General features: G+C 52.4%; 1 protein-coding gene across 6 annotated transcripts in view; it reads right to left on the bottom strand.

The window, feature by feature from the left end:
• Positions 1-22,219, bottom strand: part of CUX1 (cut like homeobox 1) — a 358,600-nt gene that overhangs the window by 271,057 nt on the left and 65,324 nt on the right. For all 6 annotated transcript variants that reach the window (XM_034669958.1, XM_034669957.1, XM_034669959.1 and 3 more), the window contains exon 2: positions 12,347-12,457. In XM_034669958.1, the coding sequence (XP_034525849.1) occupies positions 12,347-12,457 (111 nt within the window). The remainder of the gene's footprint in view (positions 1-12,346; positions 12,458-22,219) is intronic.

Below are 22,219 nucleotides of genomic sequence, written 5' to 3'. Positions count from 1 at the left end.
CCGGGGTCCTGGGATCGAGTCCCATGTCGGGCTTCCTGCTCAGCGGGGAGCCTGCTTCTCCCTCTCCCTCTGCTGCTCACTCTCTCTCTCTCTCAAATAAATAAAATCTTTTAAAAAAATAATATAAAAGGTAACACTTGGTGAAAAAGGCGAGGTGTCAAAGGATATATACATACATAGCAAGATACCGTGTGCATAAATAGGAGAATACATGTATCCTTACAACAATACCCACTGCATATGAATGCATAAACATTGCTGCGAATGCGAAAAGCATATGGAAAGGAAACATCGGTTTTAGGATGGGGTTTCCATCTGAAGAAGAAGGTAGGAGAGGGAATGGAAATGAGATTTGAGCTGTGTGTGCAAGGTGTTATTTCTATTTAAAAAATCAGGCATCAGAGGCAAATGGGCAAAATGTCAACATCGATCCAATCTTCGCGAAGGGCATGAAAATGTTTTGTTTTCCATACTTTTCAGTATGCTAGAAATATTTCACATAAAAAAACAATTAAACCCGGTTACACAGCTTGGCGTACAAGAGAATGAAGTCACTGCAGGTAAAATCCTATGCTGAGGCCTGTGAGGGGGGCTCAGGGGAGGCAAGGGGGCACATACCTTCTGGATCTTTCTGCCCAAATGGCTACTCCCTCAGACAGGCTCTTGAAAGAAATGTGGGCCAGGCAGGGTCTGTTTGGTGCAAAACGTTTTTAGGGGTGAAATGTGTCCCGTCCCTTACAAATGCAAGGTTCTCGTGGACAACAGTAAAGGCGGTGGAGAAGGTGACAGCGGCTGAGGTGGGGAAAGGCTGGGCTGTCACCAGCTGTCCAACCTCAGGCTACTTGTCCCAGAGGCTCTCTGCAGCGGCCTCTTTAAAGCACCCCAAGTGCAGAGTCAGTGAATGGATGAATAAATGGGGGATCAAACTGGGGCTCCATCGGCCTTCTAGAGCTGGAATGGTGACCTTTCATATGTGAAGTAGGGAAGCACCAGGAGAGGGGTCCTGTAGCTGGAAAGGGCGTCCGTCAGGGGGCAGTCATCCAGCCCGTGTTCTCCCAGCTACATGCACCGGGGAGTCCATCTGCCGGGCAGCCAGGGGCAGGGGAGGGCAGCTCTTCGCGTCTGGACTACAGCCGCCAGAGCTCAGTAAACGCTCCCCGAGGACCTGCTTTGGCACAGACCTGCGGCCAGTCGGCCTGGACTGAAAATCTCCCGCCAGCTTCCCTGCTTATTAGCTGTGCTTCTTCCTCCTTCTCTCTGGGCCTCAGTTTCCCTCTTACTTCATAGGCATCCTGTGTTAAATCAGCCAATCCATCTGAAGTGTTGAAAAGAGTGCTTGGCACACAGTAAGGGCTCAGCGTCAGCTGCTGTCACTGACCGTGACGTACCGCTGCGTCCAAGCAGCGACCAGAGCCCTCCAAACAGTCACCCTGGGACACCCACTCCACACACGGTGGGAGCACCCTGACTCCTAGCTGCATGACAAATGACTTCTGAACAGAAAACCCCAGGTCGTCAAGTAGGCGGGGCCTGCTAAGAAAGGGCAGCATCCGTGGGGAGGACCCGCTCTCCTGAGGTCCGGAGCTCAGCCCCCCAGCGTCATGCCATCACCTCCTTTCTCAGATCAAACTACAGAGGAGACCTGGCTTGCCTGGATCCCTGGCAGAGCCAGAATCAGGATCCAAGTGTCCAGATTCCCAACAAAACACTTCTTGAACTCCACTGACTATATCCTAAGGTCTTTGGTCTTCCGGTAAAAACACCGGGCTCCAGACAAAATTACTATACTCTGCATGGCAGGCTTGTAATGCTCCTTGTAAACTTAATTTTTTATGCAACTCAAGGTTTGCAAGTTAAAACCAAGAGCGGACACGTTGGTGCATAATCAGTGTTCAGGGGTTAGTCACACCCACCCTGGCCCGCAGCCCCCTGCCGAAGAAAGAAACACTCGAGACAACAAGTCTCAGGGTCAGTGGCACGTGCCATCCCACTGTCTCTTTCTTGACTGACGTTGTTTCAAGACAGAAAGTCAGCTTCTAGAAGCTAAAAGGAGACAGGGTAGCACAGTGGTGACAGCCTCATTCTCAGGAGCCTGCTGGCTGGTAGGCAGATGGCTGACATGCTACAAAGTGGCACTCTTATCATCCACCTCCCAGGGCAACCGTGAGGGACCATGGAGTGTTTGTAATGCACTCAGCATAGTGCTTCGCTCTTAGTAAATAATAAATATTAAGAAACAACAGTTCTCCACGATTCCAACCAAATTTTACGGACTTCCCATTCAGTCCTTATGTCTTGCGACCTGAGCACAACAAAGGTGTCTCTGGAGAAGATTCTGCACAGAATGCCCTCCATTCAAAATGCATTTCATGGGAGATTAATGACCAGAAAGACGCGTTAGGGGCTACGTGCAAAGAGCCGCTTCCGAAGAGCGAGTCCGGCCCATGTATTTCCCTCTACGAACAGTCGAGCTCAGCCTACGGGAGAGAAAAACGACCATCTCTATACATATGGAGGGAGCCTATTTTTATTTCATTTAATCTACTCAAGTCTGCAATAGAAACCAGGTCTATAGTTCCACAGACTAAGAGGCCAACTATGCTGTAAGAATATCTTGAAAATGTTCGTGTTCCTTTATGGCCTTAAAATACACTCGTGAGGGGCGCCTGGGCGGCTCCACCGGTGAAGCGTCTGCCTTCGGCTCAGGTCATGACCTTGGGGTCCTGGGATGGAGTCCCACATCGGGCTCCCTGCTCAGGGGGGGAGCCTGCTTCTCCCTCTGCCTGCTGCTGCCCCTCACGCTCTCTCTCTCTCTGACAAATAAATAAAATCTTTAAAAAACAAATAAAATACACTCGTGAACACAAATTCTCCTTTCAGAGACTAGGTTTTAACAGACTACATACAAGGCACCATTTATTGAGCTACTATTTGCCAAAGCTCTTCTGGGTATTCTGCAACAAGTTGTCTGACTCATGATAACTCCGGGACAGTTGTCATCACTCCGGTGTTTGGACGAGAACACGGAGGCCCAGAGAGGTTGTACAACTCAGTGTGGTGTCGACTAAACTTCCATACCACATGAATCTAATTACCGTCTCTTCCTTTTGACAGTTATTAAACTCTTAGATAATTTGTCTCTTATACTCAAAATAGCCCTTTAAAGACCGCTAGACACAGAAGGAAGCGGCACACAGGCTCAGGAAGGAAAGGGAACGCCGGCCCTGTCCACGTTTCGGGGAGTGATCCGGACAGATGGCCCCTTGGGGTTCACAGGAAGCAAGCGTGGCCTGGGGTGGGGGTGGGGGGCTCTCAGACGCCACCCCGCTGCCCTTCGGGTGGGGCTCCTGTGTCACCAACACGCAGACTGAGAGATTAATCCTTCCCTGATGACCTAAGAATTCACTTTTCTGGCCCAAAGGCAATGGAACGAAAGAAGGTACCCCTCAAACTGACCGAACTTCTTAACAACCAAACAGAACAGCACCCCAGTCTCAGAAAGTAGAGGGACCGAATGTGACATCTGAGAGTAACTGAGTGATAAACAGAGATGATCAGGTTTTGAGCTGAAATTTTAGGGACCCCACTGCTAAACAACCTGCCCAAATTCATCCATCTTTGACTCAAAAAACTGCCCTAACTCCCTGCAAAAGGACGCTCACCCTATCCGTACTCACTCGCTCCCTCGTGTCCTGCCTCAGTTCCGACCACCACCTGAGGCTATCCCGTCTGTGGGCCATGTGTTGGTCACTGTCTGCCTGCCCCTCTATGAGAGCTGGAACCTTCTCTCGGTGCCTGCTATCTCCTCGAAGCTCAGATTGCCCCTGGCCCCTGGCAAGCGCTCAGAACTACTCGTAGAAGGGAGGGAGGGAGGAAAGAACACAGGATAGACATGTTTACTGAGCACCTACTCTATGCTCCATCCACGTGAATTCATTTCACCTGCACCAGCAGCTGGGACGTGATCTGTCCCGCAAACATACACAGGTCCGAGTCTCGGAATCCTTAGTGACCACTTCCGGCGTGGGGCTGGACATCCAGGAATCTCACATATTTCTCACATGACCCCCTGAAGTACGCATGATACATTTGTGTAGATGAAAGAGCGAACCCTGGACTCCCAGCTCAATCAGCTCGCACCCGAGCTGATTCCCCTGCTCCACTGGCCTCCTGGTGCTTTGGGCCATGCTGCCAGGCCTGCCAGGAACGCAGGGCAGACAATGGAGCCGCCAGCCATTGACTGACTTGGGGCTGACTTCGGTGTGACTTGCACCTATCACCCCCCACGCTCGAGGCAGGTTTTCTCACCAAGGGACCCCAAAGCAGAAACAACCTCTTGGGTTGATAAACTGGCTTAAAGGGTTTAATTGGTCACCGTTAAAAATCTCACTTTTAATTTTTAAACTTTTTCTAGTTAAAGTCTTATTATAACTTAACGGTGGGTGATTCTAGAATGATTAAGCACCCAAGTTGATTATTTGAGCTTTATAATTTTGCCAGGTACTGGAGTGGCCTTTTAGAAACTAAGTTGGTGCTGCCAAAATGAAAACTCACCATACTTTTATGGGGGGGGGGTTCTTCAGAGTATCAGAGAGAACAGCTGAATAATTTCCTACACCCACAAAAAGAGGCATTAACAGAACAGCTGGGAGAGAAAAGTCACATTCCGTAAAGTTTACCCTTTAAAGTATACAGTTCAGTGGCGTTGGACATATTCACAGAGTTGTGCAACTGTCACCAATTCCAGAACATTTTCTCCACCCCAGAAAGCAACCCCGTAAGTATTTGGACTTGCCCCCTGCCGCCTCTTGTCTACTTTCTGTCCCTGTGGATTTGCCTATTCTTGAGATTTCATAGGAACGGAATCATGTGGCATTTTGCATCTGGCTTCCTTTATAATGCTTTGAAAGCTCATCCATGCTGGAGCAGGTATCAATGTTTCGTTCCTTTTTATAGCTGAATAATACTCCTCCTTTTCATGGACAGACAGCATTTTATTGATTCATCTGCCAATGCACATTGGCGTTGCTTTTATTCTTTGGCTATTCTGAATTATGCTGCTGTGAACATTCGTGCACAAGTTTTTGTGTGGACATGTTTTCAGTTTTTTTGGATACATACCTGGGAGGGGGAAATGCTGGGTCACAGGGCAACGCTATGTTTAACATTTTGAAGAACTGCCAAGGAAAGGCATTTCTTGAATTTTTTTTAATTCTGTACAAAAAAAATAAAATTGAAGTATTCAATAAAATGTTGTTAGCTGTCTGAGAAATGAATCTTGCAGGGTAATTTGCATTTTAAGAATTCTGTTTTGTGAAGAAAAGATTCCTAAATAAAGGCTATAAATATGGTAAGACTTTTTCATGTTACAGTTGCCATCCATTGTCCATGGAATGCCAAGTGCATGGCTCCATACAAAGGCCTTGCCCTTCAGAAGTGAGGGGAAGTAATTGTACTAAAGTTGCAGGTTCCCAGACCCCCAGCATGAGCAGTGTGCTGGGGGGTGCAGGGTCTGGCTGGCGTCCAGCTTGCACCCCCCGGTCTTCCAGGCCTGAAGGCCTCCTCCCCCATCACTGCCTCCCTGAAAGGCCCAAGTCCCCAGAGGCATGTCTGGTCTGCCCTTCTCTGTGGAAGTCTCAGTTTGCCAGTCGGCGCTGTGGGTCTTCAAAGAACCCACTCCCAGGTCCAACGAGACATAAGGAAATTTAAGCTAGAGTTTCTAGTCTTTTGCGTGCACTGATTTTAGAGTCTTATGAGGACAGAAGCAAAAAACACAAAGGTGGTTAAAACACAAAACGGTGGTCAACAGAAAAGCGAGGCCAGCCTCTGGAGTCCGTACATTTGTAGAAAAACAAGAATGGAGAATTTGCTCACTTTTCGACACAAACGATCCCAGTCATTGCTAATAACGTCTAAGCGCTGTGGTACAGCTGGAAAGGCACAGAGAGTCACGTGTGAGCCCATGCAACACCGCCCCCAACTCCACGATGCAGGGGCAACGCCACCCTCGCCCGGGACCCCTGCAAGCGCCCCGCTTCTCACGGAGCCCTGGCCACGCGGCCTCAAGGCAGCCCGTGCAGGACGTGTCCATCTGAGTCCCAGCTCGAAGTGACTCTCTTTTTCCAGGCTGAGTCACTCCCTGCAGTGGCTATATAAAGGCTTAGAGGCAGTGACCAAATGCATCTGGGCCTGGGCCACAGCTATATATTACCGCCCCTGCCCTCCCCCGCCTGCCGACTCCTCCTCTCACAGGGAGTGCACAAGGACTCCTGAAGCCGGTGGTGTCGCCTCCCCCCACCACCCCCCCCCCCCCGNCCCCCCCCCCCCCGGCACCGAGCATCAGGGAAGTGGGAGGCCTGCGCGTGAGGGCCACAGTGCTGGGGCCCACACTCTCTCTTCTTACTCCCACCATCTGTCCCGATCAATACAGAAATGACCGTGGCTTTCCTGAAGGAGGTGCTACCCACGCACCCCCCTCCTGGGCCCCGGGCCCCACCTGCCAGAGGTGGGAAGGGATCCACAGGCCTAGCTCGATTGGCCGATGGCATGAAGACTTCTTTCCAAGTCGTACCTCAGGACGACTCTGGACTTTTTTTTACAACAGTTTCCCAAGAATGTAAACTTCAGAAAAGCACTCCAGCCTGGGACACAAGGTGTAAGCTAAGATCGCGCCACTCAGGAAACGGACAGCAGCGAGCAGGCAGTCAGGTCAGCCACAAAGAGAATGTCCCCTGTCACAGAGCTGGGCGTGCAGCTGGCGGCAGGCCTGGGGCTGCCTTCCAGTGTAGACGGTGCGCGAGCAAGGGGCGGTCAGTCCCGGCACGGACCCCAGGAAGCCGGGCCCATGATGGTCAGGGCTGCGCTGGGCTCTGCCAGGACGACAGGAGCAAGACAGGCCCCAGCACCTGGGCAGGAGGGACACAGAAAACATGACCACGAATGTGAGCGCGGGGGGCCAGGTGTCACGACGATTAATGCTCGGGGGAGCAAGACCTGTCGAGGCACAAGGACATCAGAGCACAAAGGACCACCGAGAGCCCCCGAATGGCAGCACAGTTGATGTGGCCCCCTTTATAGGAAACATACATCGAACCAAGCCAAGTCGGGCAGACAAGTGCCTAAGACGGATTCCAGGGTAGCAGCCGGACACACAGGACAAATGAGCCCTGAGTGTGGTTTTATGATAAAGGCCCTGCATCCCAGGTCTCTGCTTTCCCTCTTCTCCTGCCCCCCCGCCAAGGGTGGTTCTTTCCTACTGAAACGAGCTAGAACAGAAAAAACACGAGCCCGTGCTCTTTGCGCAAGCAAATCTAACAGCGAGGACCATTCCTCTGCAAGCCGAGCATTCTATTCCAGCAGCACGGCCAGCGGACTGGGCCTGCGGTCCCCGGCAAGCGGCCCAGGACCTCACCGGGAGGGCCTGTGCTGCCCTCACCCTCAGAGCCCAGCGGGTCAGAGCACCAACTCAGGGGCCACACTGCCTGGGCTCAAGTCACAGCTCGGCCAGGTGGGAGCTGTGACATCCAGAGACAAACTGGCCCGAGGAGCACACTTAGCTGATGGAAGCCCAAGAAAAAAGTCATGAATCCCTAGCGTTGTCCCCTTCAAGGTCCCTGACTTTCAAGACATGCCTCAGTTTCCAGGAGTGAGGAGCTGGCCCGGCATCCCCGGCTAGCTCTGGACAGGGCCTGCATGCTTCCGCATCCCTGGTCGTCCGCTCTATCGATACAGCTATCACTTGGGGCATCAAAAGTCATCCCAGCCTGTACCTGGGATCCCTGATCAAGGCAACAGAAGAGCAGAAGGCAAGCGCTTTCTGGCCTGCGCTGCACACAGTTCTACCACCAACCTTCCAGAAGGCCACTGCTGCCCCTCCAGTGCACACTGCCACCAGCCTGACCTCGCCCTTCACCAGCCTCAGGCAGGAGGAGAGTACTGGCCAGCGCACAGGTGCCGGCCCCCTGCACATCACGCGGGGGGTGGGCGCACTCCTCCACCTGCCCCCTGCTCCCCAGCTCCCCGGAGCCCTCTCAGCATGGCGCAGCGCGATGGCAAATGTGCGTCTCGGGGGCTGTGTTCTGAGCCAGGGGCTTCCGGACGAGTTCTAGGTTGGCCAGGAACAACTACGCACGTCCACTTCTCACGACAGCAGGTCCTTCCCACTCACCAGTATTTCAATGGTTGAGAACCGAGGCTCAAAAAGCAGCCCTAGTCACCTAAGTAAGGGTTCCAGAGGCCTATGTGGGTTAGACCATCACCATTGCTGACAGAGAGTGTTTCTGGGGGGAAAGTCTGCATTCGGAAGATTCCAGTTCTACCATCCCAGCACTTAACATGCCAGATCACGTTGTTGTGCTTGCTGGTAAGAAAGATAAGGAACTCTCTAAGAACAAGGATCGGATTGTATCCTCAGGGTGGAACCATGTGGCACATGGAGGGTGTTCGAAAAATATTTGTAAAATGATTACCTATTACCGCCAACCAACCTTTGAAATATTTTAAGCTGAAACTGCCTGCATTTGTTGTGTTGTCTTGAAGTCCCCTGAGCTAGCTTTAAGGAGCGGAGATCGACTGTGCTCTGTGCTCCGCAGCGTGTGTTCCAAGTTCACCCCAGCAACGAACACGTCCTGGACTCTGGACGCAGGCTTGTGTGAAGCCCTCCACACGCTCACACACAGCATACACACACTCAAATACACAAACACCAATACACACCATATACCCACAAATACGTGCCATACACATACACACACAAAAAAACACACCATACACATATATATAGAAATGCACACCATATACACACACATATACACCATACACATACAAATACACATCACACACCCGTACACACACAAATGTTCACTGTACACACACAAAAATACACTCCATATACCACACATGCACACAGAGCAAGCCTGTGAGCTGGGCCTACCGTCACACTTTGGCTAGGTGACAAAACGGAGACTTTGGGAGGCTAAGTGGTCTGTCAGAGCCACCAGGCTATCAGTCACCTGAGGTAATCTGTATGGAAAGTGACAGAACCTAGAAACAGCCCAGTCTTTTATGTTCAGTGCTCGATTATTAATTCAATAGGGAATGGATGTTTCGTTACAAAGCTAAAATTAAAAACCATTTTTCTTTGAAAGGGACTCGTTTTCTGAATCAAAGCAATGTATAAAACTTTATTTTTGAAGTAATTGCAATGTTCTTCAAACTGACTACAATTTGGGGGTAAAAAAGACGTAAGCGATAGTATCAACTGACTGTGAATGTATTAATCTAATGACATAAAACTGAAACTTAAAAAAGTCCCTCAAATGAGAGACCTTCGAGGCTCTGGCCAGCGCGGCGCCGGCTCCGCGGTGCTCCCGTGGCTCATCCCGCACGGAAAGGCCTGCCCACAGCTACGCGGCCTCCAACAGAGCCCACCTTTCCCTCCGCACTGGAGCTTCTCCAGCTGCCCTTGGGCAGGGCCAGGTTGGCAAGGCAATCGCCCAGTCGGGAGACCACCTTACTCAAGTCTGCCTTTTCTCCGGTGCCTAACCCTGCACCCTAGACTCACTAGCTGTTCAACAGACACCAGGAGCGCGCTTTCTTCTTCCCCAGAACAGAGAGGGCCTCGGCACACTAGGCCGGCCCTGGCGCTGCCACGCCGTCACCCCGGAACGAGGGTCCGCTCCTCACCTGGAGGCCCAACTTTGTGAGGCATGAGGCTCCTGGTCTGTGTCCACCGGAGGAGGGCGCCCTTCCTGCTAACAAACCAATTTCTTCCTTTTTTTCTTTACCCCTGAGAACGAAGTTCTAAGCAACCTTCACTTCTACATGCCTCATCTCTACGAGTTTCCTCGACAGGAAGTGCTCACGGGCTCAGGTGCTGAGTGAGCCGCCCAGCAGCACAGTCACAAGAAATAGCTGATGCCGGAGAAAGAGCAAGGTGCCTCTGCACTGAGACCCCAAAGAGACAGTCTAGTCTCCCCTCTGGATCCCAGGCCCCACACTCACCAGATCCCCCCCCACACACACACACAAGTGCCCCTTCCGTGCACCCCAGAGGACTTGACTATAGCTGCTCACCCCCACCTCCAGTCTGGCCGTCAGTGGCTTCGCTATTTACAGAGAATTCTGGTTGGTTGGTGGCATAAGTGAACCTGACTGTCTTCTCCACCAGTTCTCGCCTCGGGGTTTCCACAGGGACCCTACCCAGATTTCAAGGATGGACCTGGGATAGGAAAATGCAGGAGGACGCGTGGGGGCCTGCAAGCAGCTTCACCCTTCCCAGCTTCCTGGACATTTCTGCGGCAGCAAGACTCTCCTCACTGCAGAAGGAGAAGCCTGAGCGAGCACTAGCCTCGACCCGCTGGCAAAGGCCAGGAGCAAGCAGAACGGCAACCTTCCATCCCCTTCCAGCTGTGTTCTGGGCCCCCTTCTCCATGGAAGACAGTGTCTAAAAATGTGCCCCGCAAAGAAATGCCCCAAATGGCGTTTACCACCCAAGCCGCTTCTTCCCCGAGCCTCTTCTATTTACTGGGATCGGGAGAGAAAATGCAACGTTGCAGGCGGGGCTTCCTCAAGCTCTGTGAGCTGGTCCCCCGTTTTCCATGGAGTGGAGGGGCTGTACCCAGAATTTATCAGCTGGGTCCTCGGGGGCCGGAGGAGAAACACACCCCTTTCGGTGGGCCCCAGTCCTTGGACCTGACAGGAGCCTGGGACACTGGAGGGACATCCAGGAACCCAATCTCTGCTCCTCCTCACAGCACTTACCATAGGACAGGTCATGTTCACTTATTGTTGTCTGCTGCCTGGGAAGTATGACCTTGACCTTCTGCTTTAGATTTTCTATGGAAACCCCTGGACTTATGGTCAGCAAGGGAAGGGCGGTAGGAACCCAGGACAGCGGATGACAGCTCGTTACTGGAACAGCGTGAAAAGTGGCCAGAGAGCTAGAGGTGAAGGGGGTCGGCCAGGGGACACAGGGTCAAGGACAAGAAAGAGAACTTGGGAAACCCCACAACTAGACCCTCCAGGAAGGCCTGCTCTGAAGCGGCCTGACAGGGGGAGAGCGACTAGAAGAAGGGAGTTCTGCTGCCTGGCTGCTTCGTCGGCTCCAGTCTTTACTCTTGACAAGGCGGACCACAGAGCGCAGCGGCTCCCCCATCAACCGCGCGGAAGACAGCAACCTGGCACGGATGACTACAATGTGCACTTTCGCTTGGATAAAACATGCAAGAGCCACGTTTAAGGGCAGGACGGGTGAGGGGAAGGAGAGGGTGAGTAGGGGGTCTAAAACTTAAAACCCGTAAGTGGAGCTGCCCCTGGAGAGCCCCCTTTCTTCTCACAGGGCTGTCCTGTTTTCTCCCCTATTTATTCTGAAAATAGAGGGTTCATTATTTGCTTCCCAAACGTTTCACAACAGCACCCCTTAAACAGCAAGCTACTCCAGTACACTGAAACAAGTCTACTTTCCAAAGTTCAAATCGCACATCAGTTTTTCCCGAATACTGGGCAAATCAGAGGCCTGCCTCCCAGAAAGCAGCTCTCCTTGCAGACCTGCTCCTTTGTCCTCCGAGGAGGCACGTGGGCAGCTGCAGTCCGCTCTCACCTGAGGGGAGGGTGCAGAAGGCTGGGGCAAGGGCCCATGGTGCGAGAACCATCATGGGCCAAACCGGCAGAAGCTCCCAGAAAGCAATTCCCATGTCTGTTCAGCTGTCTCTCAAACTCTCCTTGCTTTTTATGTCTTACAAAGCCTTTGATAGGGACTGAGGGGACAAGGGGCCTAAGCAACAGACCAGGAAAATGCTGCCAGAGCCCCTCTAAACACTGCCTTTCAAACATGTACTTACGAGAAAAAAGAAAAAAAAAAAATGGAGCCTATGAGGAGCATGTTTCCAGTGCCCTTTAAAGCGTATTTCAGGAAACAGAAGCGTTTCACAGGCTCTACCAGACTAAATGTCTGTTCTTCAAGAAGGAAAGGCACATTGCATCCTCAGATGCATGCAGCCTTCAGACGCCGCCCTGGGGAAGGGGCCCCATCCCACTATGGCCTTGTGCTCAGCGCTCCTGAGGACTTGGGGTGGTATCCTAATGGACACAGGCAAAGAGCTCGGGGGCCAGAGGCCCGCATGGGCCACACAGCTGGCCCCCTGCTCGCGCACACCCAACCCGGTCGGTATCTGCCTCTGGAATGAGCTCGCCTTCACATGTCCAGACAAGCTACCAACGCCCCCGTTCCCCAGCCCGCAGAAAGGCACACAGTCTACTGGGAACGCAAGGCTTCCAACACCGCTCCCCAACATGGATGGGGACGGGGGGACCCCGCTCCGAGACCTGGACAGAACTGTGGCCTCACCTCTGGAGTGTTCTTCTTGAACTCTCGGCTCTGCTCGATAAGCCGCTTTCTAGACTGCTCGCTTTCATCTTGCCGGTTTGCCAGTACTGTTGCGGTGGCATCGAGTTCCCTCTGTCAAGACACAAAAAGGGAGGACAAGATTGTCACTGTGCTGCGTACCAGAGGACATCACATTTGCATTTGACCAGAACGTGGGAGAGGCCCCCGTGGCTCCGGGGATTCTCAGCTTCTGGGCGGAGGGGACTGGGGGCGGCAGCGGTAGAAAGTAGATATGGGGGCAGTTCCCCTCCACCCTGTGCGCGGGTCCCAGAACACCAAACTGGCTCAGCTCGACGTGCCCCGTTTCCACGCGCACAAATGACTGCTTCTATGACAGAACGCGCCGAAACGTTTCTCTTCGTTAAACCCTGAGTCAGGCCAATGCCCAGATGCCATCCACCCAGGAGTGGCTCGTTTCTGTTTATAACGAGTGTTCCCTCTCGCCCCGTCTCTGTGCCCTGGTTCTTCTGTTTTACTCTGGGCTTCTCAGTGGGGCAATCTATTTGTCTTCAACAGTGTGGGTCTGGGATCTTTTGTGGTGATACAGCATTTATTGTGGGTCTAATATACGTGAGGCACCATGTCCAGGACTATCCAAATTAACCTGTTACTCGTTTTCAGGAGGGACCTTTAAGGGGCAATTTCCAAGAATCATGATTGGCAGGATGTGGTCAACTCTGAAAATGAGGCCCCTGGAAACAATGGTTATCCTCCAACTATTTTCCTTGCCCTGAAACCCTGAGAGCCGCCAAGAGTAGGTCCCCTGTACGAGGACCTCTGCCCACACAACAAAATGACACTCAAAGCGTCAGAGAACCTGTGGCCTGGCCTCAGGAATTCTGGGAGGAGCTGCCAGCAGGATCGGTTTCAAACAAGGCTGCGGCAGATGGGCCCAGAGTGGCGTCCTGGCTGACAGCAGGGGCACAAGGACATGCTGCTGTAGCCACCAAAAGGCCTCTTTGCTCGCTGAGCGGCCTCAGTGATGAAAGACACACACTGGCACATTCTGCTTAGGATTCAACGTGGTTACTCCAAGAGGCTTCTCTGTGGTACAGCCCCTCCCCTGAGGCCCAGCAGAGCAAGGACCCAATCGAAGACCGAAGGGTGAGGGAAATCAGAGATGGAGATCCTTCCACAGACGCCCAGGAAGCACGTGAGTCTCCCCCTCCACCCACCCTCCACCCAACCCACGAAGTTCCACCTGCTTCCCTGGGCTGAAGTAACCCAAGTAGGTCTGTAGGGCCTCCTGGTGGGCACTGCACTCGTACACGACAGGGTGGGCCACTGCCAGGCGAGACAACAGGGCGCTGGAGCCAACATCCAGCGTGCTGTCGACTTGGAAATTGTAGACAGTTTTAAGTAGGGGGGGGGAAGGCGGGGGGGGCGCAGACACCCCCCCCCAACACTCTCCCCTTTCGTGTTTCTGGAATTACAGCAAATCTTGGGCAAACAAGTCCAAAAGAATAACATGGGCTAGGATTCAAGAACAGATGTCAAAGCTACTGCAGAAAAGAGGGAAACACTGCACATTTTGATAGACCACATTTGAAACACATCCCAGTCGAGTGAAGGCAGGAAAAAAAGAGCAACCAAAACCAATGTGGTGATGCGGGGACGGAGACAGAGAAGAGAGAGCAATCGCAGATAAGCAGAAGGCTTTTCAAAAATATAAACAATCTGGTAAGGAGGAGGACTTAGCCGGCTATATTTAAGCGGCAGCAGAAGAAGTTATAAAAGGAGGCTTCAAGAAGTGGGGAGCAACGCCAATATTGAAACATGACAGAAAAAGTAGAGTTGATGTTTTGTTCCCATCGCCCGCAGATGCAGAAAACGTGGAGAAAAACAAAGAGCTCGGACCGCTTTCAAGGAGGACCCTCCTTCCTGGGAGGGGGTGTCACCCAGGCAGCCTGAACCGCTGCGTGCTGGGGGCACAGAGGTGACTGTGGGGCCCTGGCCCTGACCTCCTGTCTTCCCATCCAGGGGGACAAGCGTGGGGACGGTGGGGGCAATGCCACGGGAGGCATGGAAGAACACCTGGTCCGTGGGGGCCTGGGGTCCCCACACGTCCCTCTCACTGGAATCCAGCCCAGTGCCAAGGGGCCCCACAGGCACATCCGTCAGGAAGCCCAACTCAGAAGGGCTGAGCCCGGGACAGGTCCCTTGATGGAAGGCAGCAAATCCACCTTTGTCACAGAGCCGCAGGGCCAGTGTGCCTGGGGTGAACTGCTGCTGGCAGTTGGGGACCCTCCACAGGCCTGCCACACTCTCTTCCCCCACGCTTGCAGACATATGCAAGTCCACATGAGAAACCAACAGGGGGCTCCAAAATTAATCCCGCACTGCCACCCGCCACCAAGGACACAGACTGGCCCAGCGAGGACAGGCTGAGCTTGCCTGGCCCTGGGTTTGGTCAGTTGCACTTAGGGCTCACGGTCTTTGACCGGGTCCCTTGCAAAACCACCACCGAGTTCTTCCGAAGGACACCGAGGCTTTCTAAGGTTGTTGGGACAACGCAGAAAAGAGACAGCTATTAAACATAAGCCAAAAACTGTTTTATTATCTACCCGGCCTGCCTATTCTCAAAGTGTCAAATATAATGACACATTAACAAGGGAATTTAATGGGTTTGGGGAGGTGGCGGTGGGGGGCCTAAACTACAGAACCCTCAGTCCCTGAGTCACTAATCACTTATTTAAAAAAAAAAAAAAAGAGCATGGAGAGTCCCCACATCCAAAAAGCACTAAAACTTCACAAAAGGGGGGGGGGAAACAAAATAAACAGCAAAAACTCGGAACCAACTGAAGTATCCAACAAGAGCATGTTGGCGTATCCACTCAAGGATCATTCGGCAATGGTTTAAAAAAAAAAAAAAAAGCCCATATGCACTAGGAGGTGGGATGAGCTTCAAGATATCTTTAAGCAAAAAGAGCAAAGTGCAAAAACAATGCTCATATTGTTTGAAAGGGTATCTATACATACCCTTGCATAAGCTTTGATTGTCTCCAGAAAGATACAAAAGACACTTGTAACTGCTTGGCTCTGAGAAGGCTTGGGGGGGATGGGGGGCAGGACAGATGGGCCCTTCAGCGGATGGTGGACCCTCGAGGAACACGGGTTTGAACTTCACGGGGCCACTTAGGTGGGGATTTTTTATAACGCGACACCGTAAATGTATTTTCTCTTCCTTATGATTTCCTTAATAACATTTTCTTTAGCTTACTTTATCACAGGAGCACAGAATATAATACGTGTGACATACAAAGTACTAGTTAACTGACTATGCTATGGGTCAGGCTTCCAGTCAACGGTAGGCTCTGAGTAGTTAAGTTTCGGGGCATCAAAAGTTTTATGTGGATTTTCAACCATGCTGGGGGTCGGCACCCCTAATCCTCACTGTTCAAGGGTCAATTGTACATCTTTTGACTATTTTAGCCATGTGCATGTATTACCTAATTGGAAAAACTGTACTTTATGTTAATTTCTTCAATCCTGCTAATGTAAAAAAATACAAATTTACATATAGAAGTGTATTTTACATCATGCATCCCATACATGAGGGTTCATGGTCTGCACTGTCCACCTGCCCAGGAGCAGAGGCCTGGAACAGACGACCTCTTAACTCACTCTGGTAATTCAAAAAGTAAGGCCAGCCTGTCCTTTGTCAAAACAACAGCTGTTTCTTGCACAATGCGCTGCGCACAGGCCAGTCTCCGGGCTTATGAACGAGGAGGAGGTGGCTGGTTACAGAAAACACCACTCACCCGGGCCAGAACTTTCCCAGGGAAGGGCAGAGGAGGGCGTCCTCTCAAAATGATTAAGAAATATTCTAAACATCCAACAGCCCCAGGTCCGGAGGGATGGGGAGGCAGCAGGGCTGGCAGCAAACCTGTGGGCTCTGAACACACGGGCACTTCCAACTAGGGCAAAAGGGGTGGAAATTGTCCTGGGAAAGTATCTTACAATCACAGGCACCTGGATGCAGAAACTGCAATTTTTGTTCGAAGTCATCGAGTGGCGACCAATGCCAGGAGGTGACGAGATCCAGAGCAAGACCAGTGGCTTTGGAGCCGAGCCTCTGCCTGCAAAGGCACGGCCCTTGCAGGGACACGGGGGGGCCTGCCTCAGAGCTGTGGACGCCTGCAATCCTGCTTTCCTCCCTGATGAGAATTTCTGGGATGCTTTTCCTCCATTTCTGACGGATCCTCAAAGGGCACAGCTCCTAACATTTTAACTTTCCCTCTGCCTGAACTCCAGCCTCTCAGCCAAGTGTTAAAGACGTGTTAAACACAAAAAATAGACAGTGCCAATAATTGCCTATTTAAAAGAAAATTTTCCCAAAGAAAACGAGTCTCCATAAGGTCACTGATCAGTTTGAAACTGCTGCCTTTAGAGTATGTGTGTCAGCTGTTTGTCTGTATTAAATTGGGCGGGGGGGTACCTGCAGGGCTTTTGTGAGGCTCCCATCCTAAAGCCCCCAGGCCAGGCCTGCCTCGCTCCCTGCTCCTTCTGGGCCTGGGGAGGTGGGCCCTCTCCCCCAGCACCCCTGGGCTGGAGCGAGGAAAGTATTTTCTGCTTATTGTCTGCACCTTTCATCCAAAGAGTGAGTTCATCTGGTGTTTCTTCCGGGCTCACCTGGCGAGCTAATCAAACAGCAAATCTTGAATACGAATTCAAAAGGGCTTTATCAGTGAGACCACTTGAGGACTCAAACAAAAAGGGAAAGGCAACCCCAGTTTCTGCGTGGGGGAGTCCCTGGGGCTTTCTCTGCTTCATTTCCAGCAACAGGGTCAGGGGGACAAACGGAAGCTGCTCTGGCTAGACAGGGCCATAAGGGGCCCAGGCCCACCTACCAGCCTCCTTCTGTCCCCCTCACCCCCCTGCCCAGCCCCCTACACAGAACATCTGAAGACCCTGGAGACAGCGGCCTCCAAGAAGCCTGGCTTGGAATCCAGGCTCCATCACTGCTGTGAGCTGTGTGGTTTTGGGCAAATGATGTTCCCTCTCTGGAGCTAATTAAAATAAAGCGTGCTCAATTCGTGGCGTGGGGCGCGCTCCCTCAAGAGCGCGTACCGTACTTAGTACTATCCTGTACTCGCAGAGCCATGCACTTGACCTCAGGCCCGAACTCAGTCTGCCACCCAGGTTGGGGGCTCCAGGGATGTGCAGGTGAATCAGAAGCCGACTCCAACCTCCACGTGCCCACGGTCCAACTGAGGGACCAGGCAGGCAGAGAAGAGCAACAAGACAGAAGGGACCAGGCCCGTGGAACCAAAACACAGCAGAGGTTTGGAAGGTGAGGCTCTTCCAGCAAGAAAGCCCTCCAAGTGTTTACGAAAGAAGCCCATCTCAGTGGGGGCCCGTGGACGGGAGGGCCTTGGTCCCCGTTACCCTCCTTCTCCCCATTCCTCTCCTCCCCCAGGGCTCACCGAGTCCCTGGCACAACCAGCGGGGCAGGTGCTGCAAGAGACCAAGAACAGGAGGCTGGTCGGCCACCGCCCCCCCCCCAGGGTGGGGGTGGCAGAGACCCAAGAGGAACACACCAACATGGAAACAAGTGGGTTCAAACAGAAACATTAAGGCCACTTTCCCAAACATGTCCACCAACAGCAGCACAGACATCCACCGTAAGCGGACAGGTAGGTATGCACACATTTCATGTGCTCGTATATACACGAGAGGCTTCTGAAAGGCTCTACAGGTACAAGATACGGGTACCACTCCCTATCCTGGCAAGAGAATGTACGAGCAGAGCAGTGGCCAGCAGAGAGGTCTTCTCACCTCCTCCCCTTCATACCTTTTGAACTCTGAGCACCTAAATGTAATGACTTCTGCTAAAAAGTATACATTTATCTTTCCAAATCTCCTTTCTTTTCCCTGTAACAGGATGCAGGCTTTGATGGACGGATTAGGACTGCTGACTGCCCCCCCCATTCCCAGAGCGGTGCTCCCCACAGAGCTGCAGGAAGTGCATTTTGTTCCGTTGGTGGGTGTGTGCACTGACCAAGGGCGATATTTAAAGGAGAACCTTGCAGAACACCCAAAGTAAATACTACCGCTTTTGCTTATTTTGTAAGTTTAGGTAGAAGACCCAGTCTGACCCCACATTTCCCAAGTACCCTTTGCAGACACTTGGTCCTCACCCATCGCTTTCCCGCTCACAATCTTTGATTCACCACGAGTGCCACCAGAGTCTGAGTCACGGCTCCAGTATTCTGTCATGTGATGGCAGGCGGGGGTCAGCAGTGAGCACTCCCACTCAGGAAGCCGCACTTGCCACAGAACTAACACGGACCTCAGCAGGGACCCCATCCCCGGAGGGGCAGTGGATGAACTGAATGGACAAAAACGGCACAACTAAAAGCAGGAAGGCAGGGATCCTGGAGCTGTACAGGGGGTGCAGCTTGATGCAAGACTTAGACGCTCTACATTCCCTGAGGGCACCAGTGACCACAGAGCTGGGGGAGCTGTATGGGGGGCCAGGACACGCACACACCCTCCACGAGAGGCAGGAGAGGGGACGTGCCATGGCGCAGCCCAGATATGAGCTTGTCATTCCCTGCTCAGAGCCTCCAGTGGCTTCCTAGGGGGCCTCAGATAACACGGGCAGGGCATGCTGGCTTCCTCTGCTGTCCCCAGAGGGCTGGGTCCCCTCCTTTCCCTCGGACGCTCAGCACCACCTGTTCCCTCTGCTTGGAGGCCTATCCCTCCATCAAACTGTCAGATCTCCGACTGAATACCACTTCCCCGACCCCATCCCCTTGCACCCCAGCCCAGAAGAGACTGTAAAGTGGGCAGCGACCCTGGTTTGCAATTCCATATGTGCGTTCAAGGTCAATGAGTCTCCCCATGGGCTGTAAGCTCCAGCAGGGCCTGCCTTTTGCTCGCTACAGAATTCCCAGCACTTCATATGGTGCAGGGGTGCATCACTGGTAGGCAGTCCATATTTGCCAAACGAAAGAAAAGCTTAAAAAAGAAAAAAAAAGGCAAAATATACCAGAGACGGGACAAATTTAACAACTGCAAGGCTTCCAGTCAGAGAGAGGGAGGGCTGCAAGCACTGAGGCCTTGAATGGCAGAGAATGTTCTGGAACAATTCAGGAGACTGTGGGGGCTGAAGAGGAGGAGGGGGTCAGGCTACAGAGCTGGCCCCTTGAAAGGCAAGACAGATGGGGAAGGAGGCAGGGGGGCCTGGAGAAGACCCACACTCCCCTCTTGCTTAGCCTCCAAGGATCCCGGATTGAGCCTCAGAATGCTACCATTTTATAAGAATTAGGATCATTTGCCCAAGAGGGACTCCTCCCTGCCGGAGCCACCTTGGCAGGCTCTCCTAGCAGCCCAGGAAGCAACTTTCATCAGCGTTCCATCCAAAGAACACTGAATGGGAAAACGGGAGGGAAAAGTCCATCAGGACAGTGCTTTGGGGTAAACAGGTAGCAGCAGGGCAGACCTGGGGTTCACTGTTGAGGCTCTTACCCTACCTGCGAGAAGGGCTCCCAGAAGGAGACCCCAGGAGGGGTCCTGGGAAGCAAGCGGTCTTCCCAGGCAGGGAAAGCGCTCTCTGGGGGCAGCCGGTACCGAGCCCAGCTCCTCACAGGGGCTCAGTAAATGCTGCCATGGACAGGTGAGCTCTCTGGGCTGATCACACCCTGGGGCTCTCCGACTCAGGGAACAGAGAGGTGGGCATGTGATCAAGCAAGGGGACTGCCTATAGTTCAGGCTTCTAGCTCTCAGGGGGCTGAGTCAGAAACACCGTGCGCTCCAGCCCTTGCTGAGATCTCCGTGCAACACAGCTCGTCTTCTCCCACCTTGGAGATCAGAGTCCAAGGAGCAGGACGCAGCGTCCTGGCCGGATCCCCGGAGCACAGTGGCTGTACTCCCAGCACGGGTTTCCCACCACGAGGGGGGGTCCCACTCCCCAACACCCCCAGAGAAAGACAAGATCTCTGGGGCCGGAATGGAGAGGAGGTGCCTGCAGGGCGGTGTGCCGAGTGACTGATGTGACATGGACAGCCGAGTTCTCTAACCTAAAGTGGGGACACGAATACACCTCTCACGGGGCTGCCATGCAGATTAAATAGGGTAAAATGCCCCCCACAATGACTCTGGTAGTTTCTCTTCTCCTCTCCCTATTCAAGCTGATCCCACCTCGTATAAAGATTATTCCCTTGCGCTCCTTGCACGCTGAATATAGTACTGGTCGTCTATACGTACTCAGTAGTTCCCAGTTCTGGGACATGACCTGGTGTTAATTCCTGATCTAGGAAATTCAAGTGCAACGATTTACTCCAACACAGAATCACTGCCTGTTGCCACTCCGTCTGAAGGCTACGCCCCCGGGGACGGTGGGGGTAGGAGCGAACAGAGATGCGGGCAAGGTGTCTCGATGTCTACTTTTAAACAGAATTTTCAATCAAGTGAATGCGTTACCGACTCAGAAAATAAAAGTGAATAAAAACAAATACACTGGCCCCACAAAGGCTACGAATACAAAGTTCTCATACAAGCCCTTTTTGTGAACTCCTCAGGATACAGAAATTTCAAGAGAGAGCCAAGATTCTGTTTTTTGTTGTTTTTCACCCCGTTGCAAACCCACTATGCAAAGACAAAAAATGCCAGATGTATCCAACAAGCATTGCGCTACATATAATACTTGCCAGACTCTCATTTAAACAGTGAGACGTGAGAGACGGCGTCTCGGTGATGCATAATGAAACATAGACGGATCGGAGCACCGGTGCTGCGGAGAGGAGGCCCACGTGGCCGGTGGGGGGGAGGGCTGCAGGGAGACCGAAGGACGCCTTTAACCCGAACAAGACAGATTCTGCTTTACATATTGACCAAGCCAGAGAAAACTGCTGATATTTGCCCAGGTTTGAGCTATAAAAATGTCTGTTTCCTAAATAGACTTCTTTACCACTCTCTTTGGCTCTATCACAAAACAAAATTAAATTCTGCCCGCCAGCCTCCAACTTGTAGACACACATGGCCCCACATGGCAGGAGGGCTCGCCCCCTCCCACCTTGGACTTCTCCAGAGAACCCAAAGAAGCCTTCCTTCCTCCTCCCCTGGCCCCTCCACCTTGTCCTTGGTGTCTACTTATCTCATTTGCTTGGGCTCGCTACTGCTTTCTCCCCCATTTCATTCGTGGGTTGAAGTAAGGGCCTCTCGGCTGAGCGCCTTGTCTTCTGCCTCCTCTGTGCTTCCCTAGGCCGCAGCCTCCACGTTTCCCTGAGGGACTCGCAACGGGGATGGAAGAGGGCTGCTGAGGTCCGACCTACTGGCACAACCCTCCCACCATCCTGTGGGCCTCAGGCTGAACTTGAAAGAGAAGCAGCCACAGGCGCTTTGCTCATCCCGCGTCACAGATGAGGAGACCGAGGCTGGGCAGGTAAGTGACTCGCCCTCGCTAACAAACGCCCAGGGAATAGCTCCCTCGACTCCATGACGTCCACCATCCTTCTTACACTTAGTACACATCAGGAGACATGTTTTAAAACCAAATGAGAACTTGTCACAATTTTAAAACACCCACAAAAGTTTGATCCCAGGGGGTCTGTGGTCTAGCCCCGGCTGCAGGACAGGAGATGGGTGGGTGTCAGAGAGAACAGATACCCCAAACCCCCACAGCTGCATTCAGAATGCAGAGAGGCTGGCCTGTCAACCAAGTAATGGGACCCGAGGACTAATTAACTGAAGAAGGGGGATGAATGAGAACTGCACTATCTACAGCAGCCACTAGCCACATGTGGCTATGCCCACTGAAATTAAATTAGAGATTCCATTTCTCCACTGCGGTAGCCATGTTTTGAGGGCCAGTGGCAATGACACTTGATG

The sequence above is a fragment of the Ailuropoda melanoleuca genome, chromosome 10, assembly GCF_002007445.2.
Source record: "Ailuropoda melanoleuca isolate Jingjing chromosome 10, ASM200744v2, whole genome shotgun sequence".
Taxonomy (NCBI): domain Eukaryota; kingdom Metazoa; phylum Chordata; class Mammalia; order Carnivora; family Ursidae; genus Ailuropoda; species Ailuropoda melanoleuca.
The sequence above is the reverse complement of the archived record's forward strand: the minus strand, read 5'-3'. Positions and strand labels throughout refer to the sequence as shown.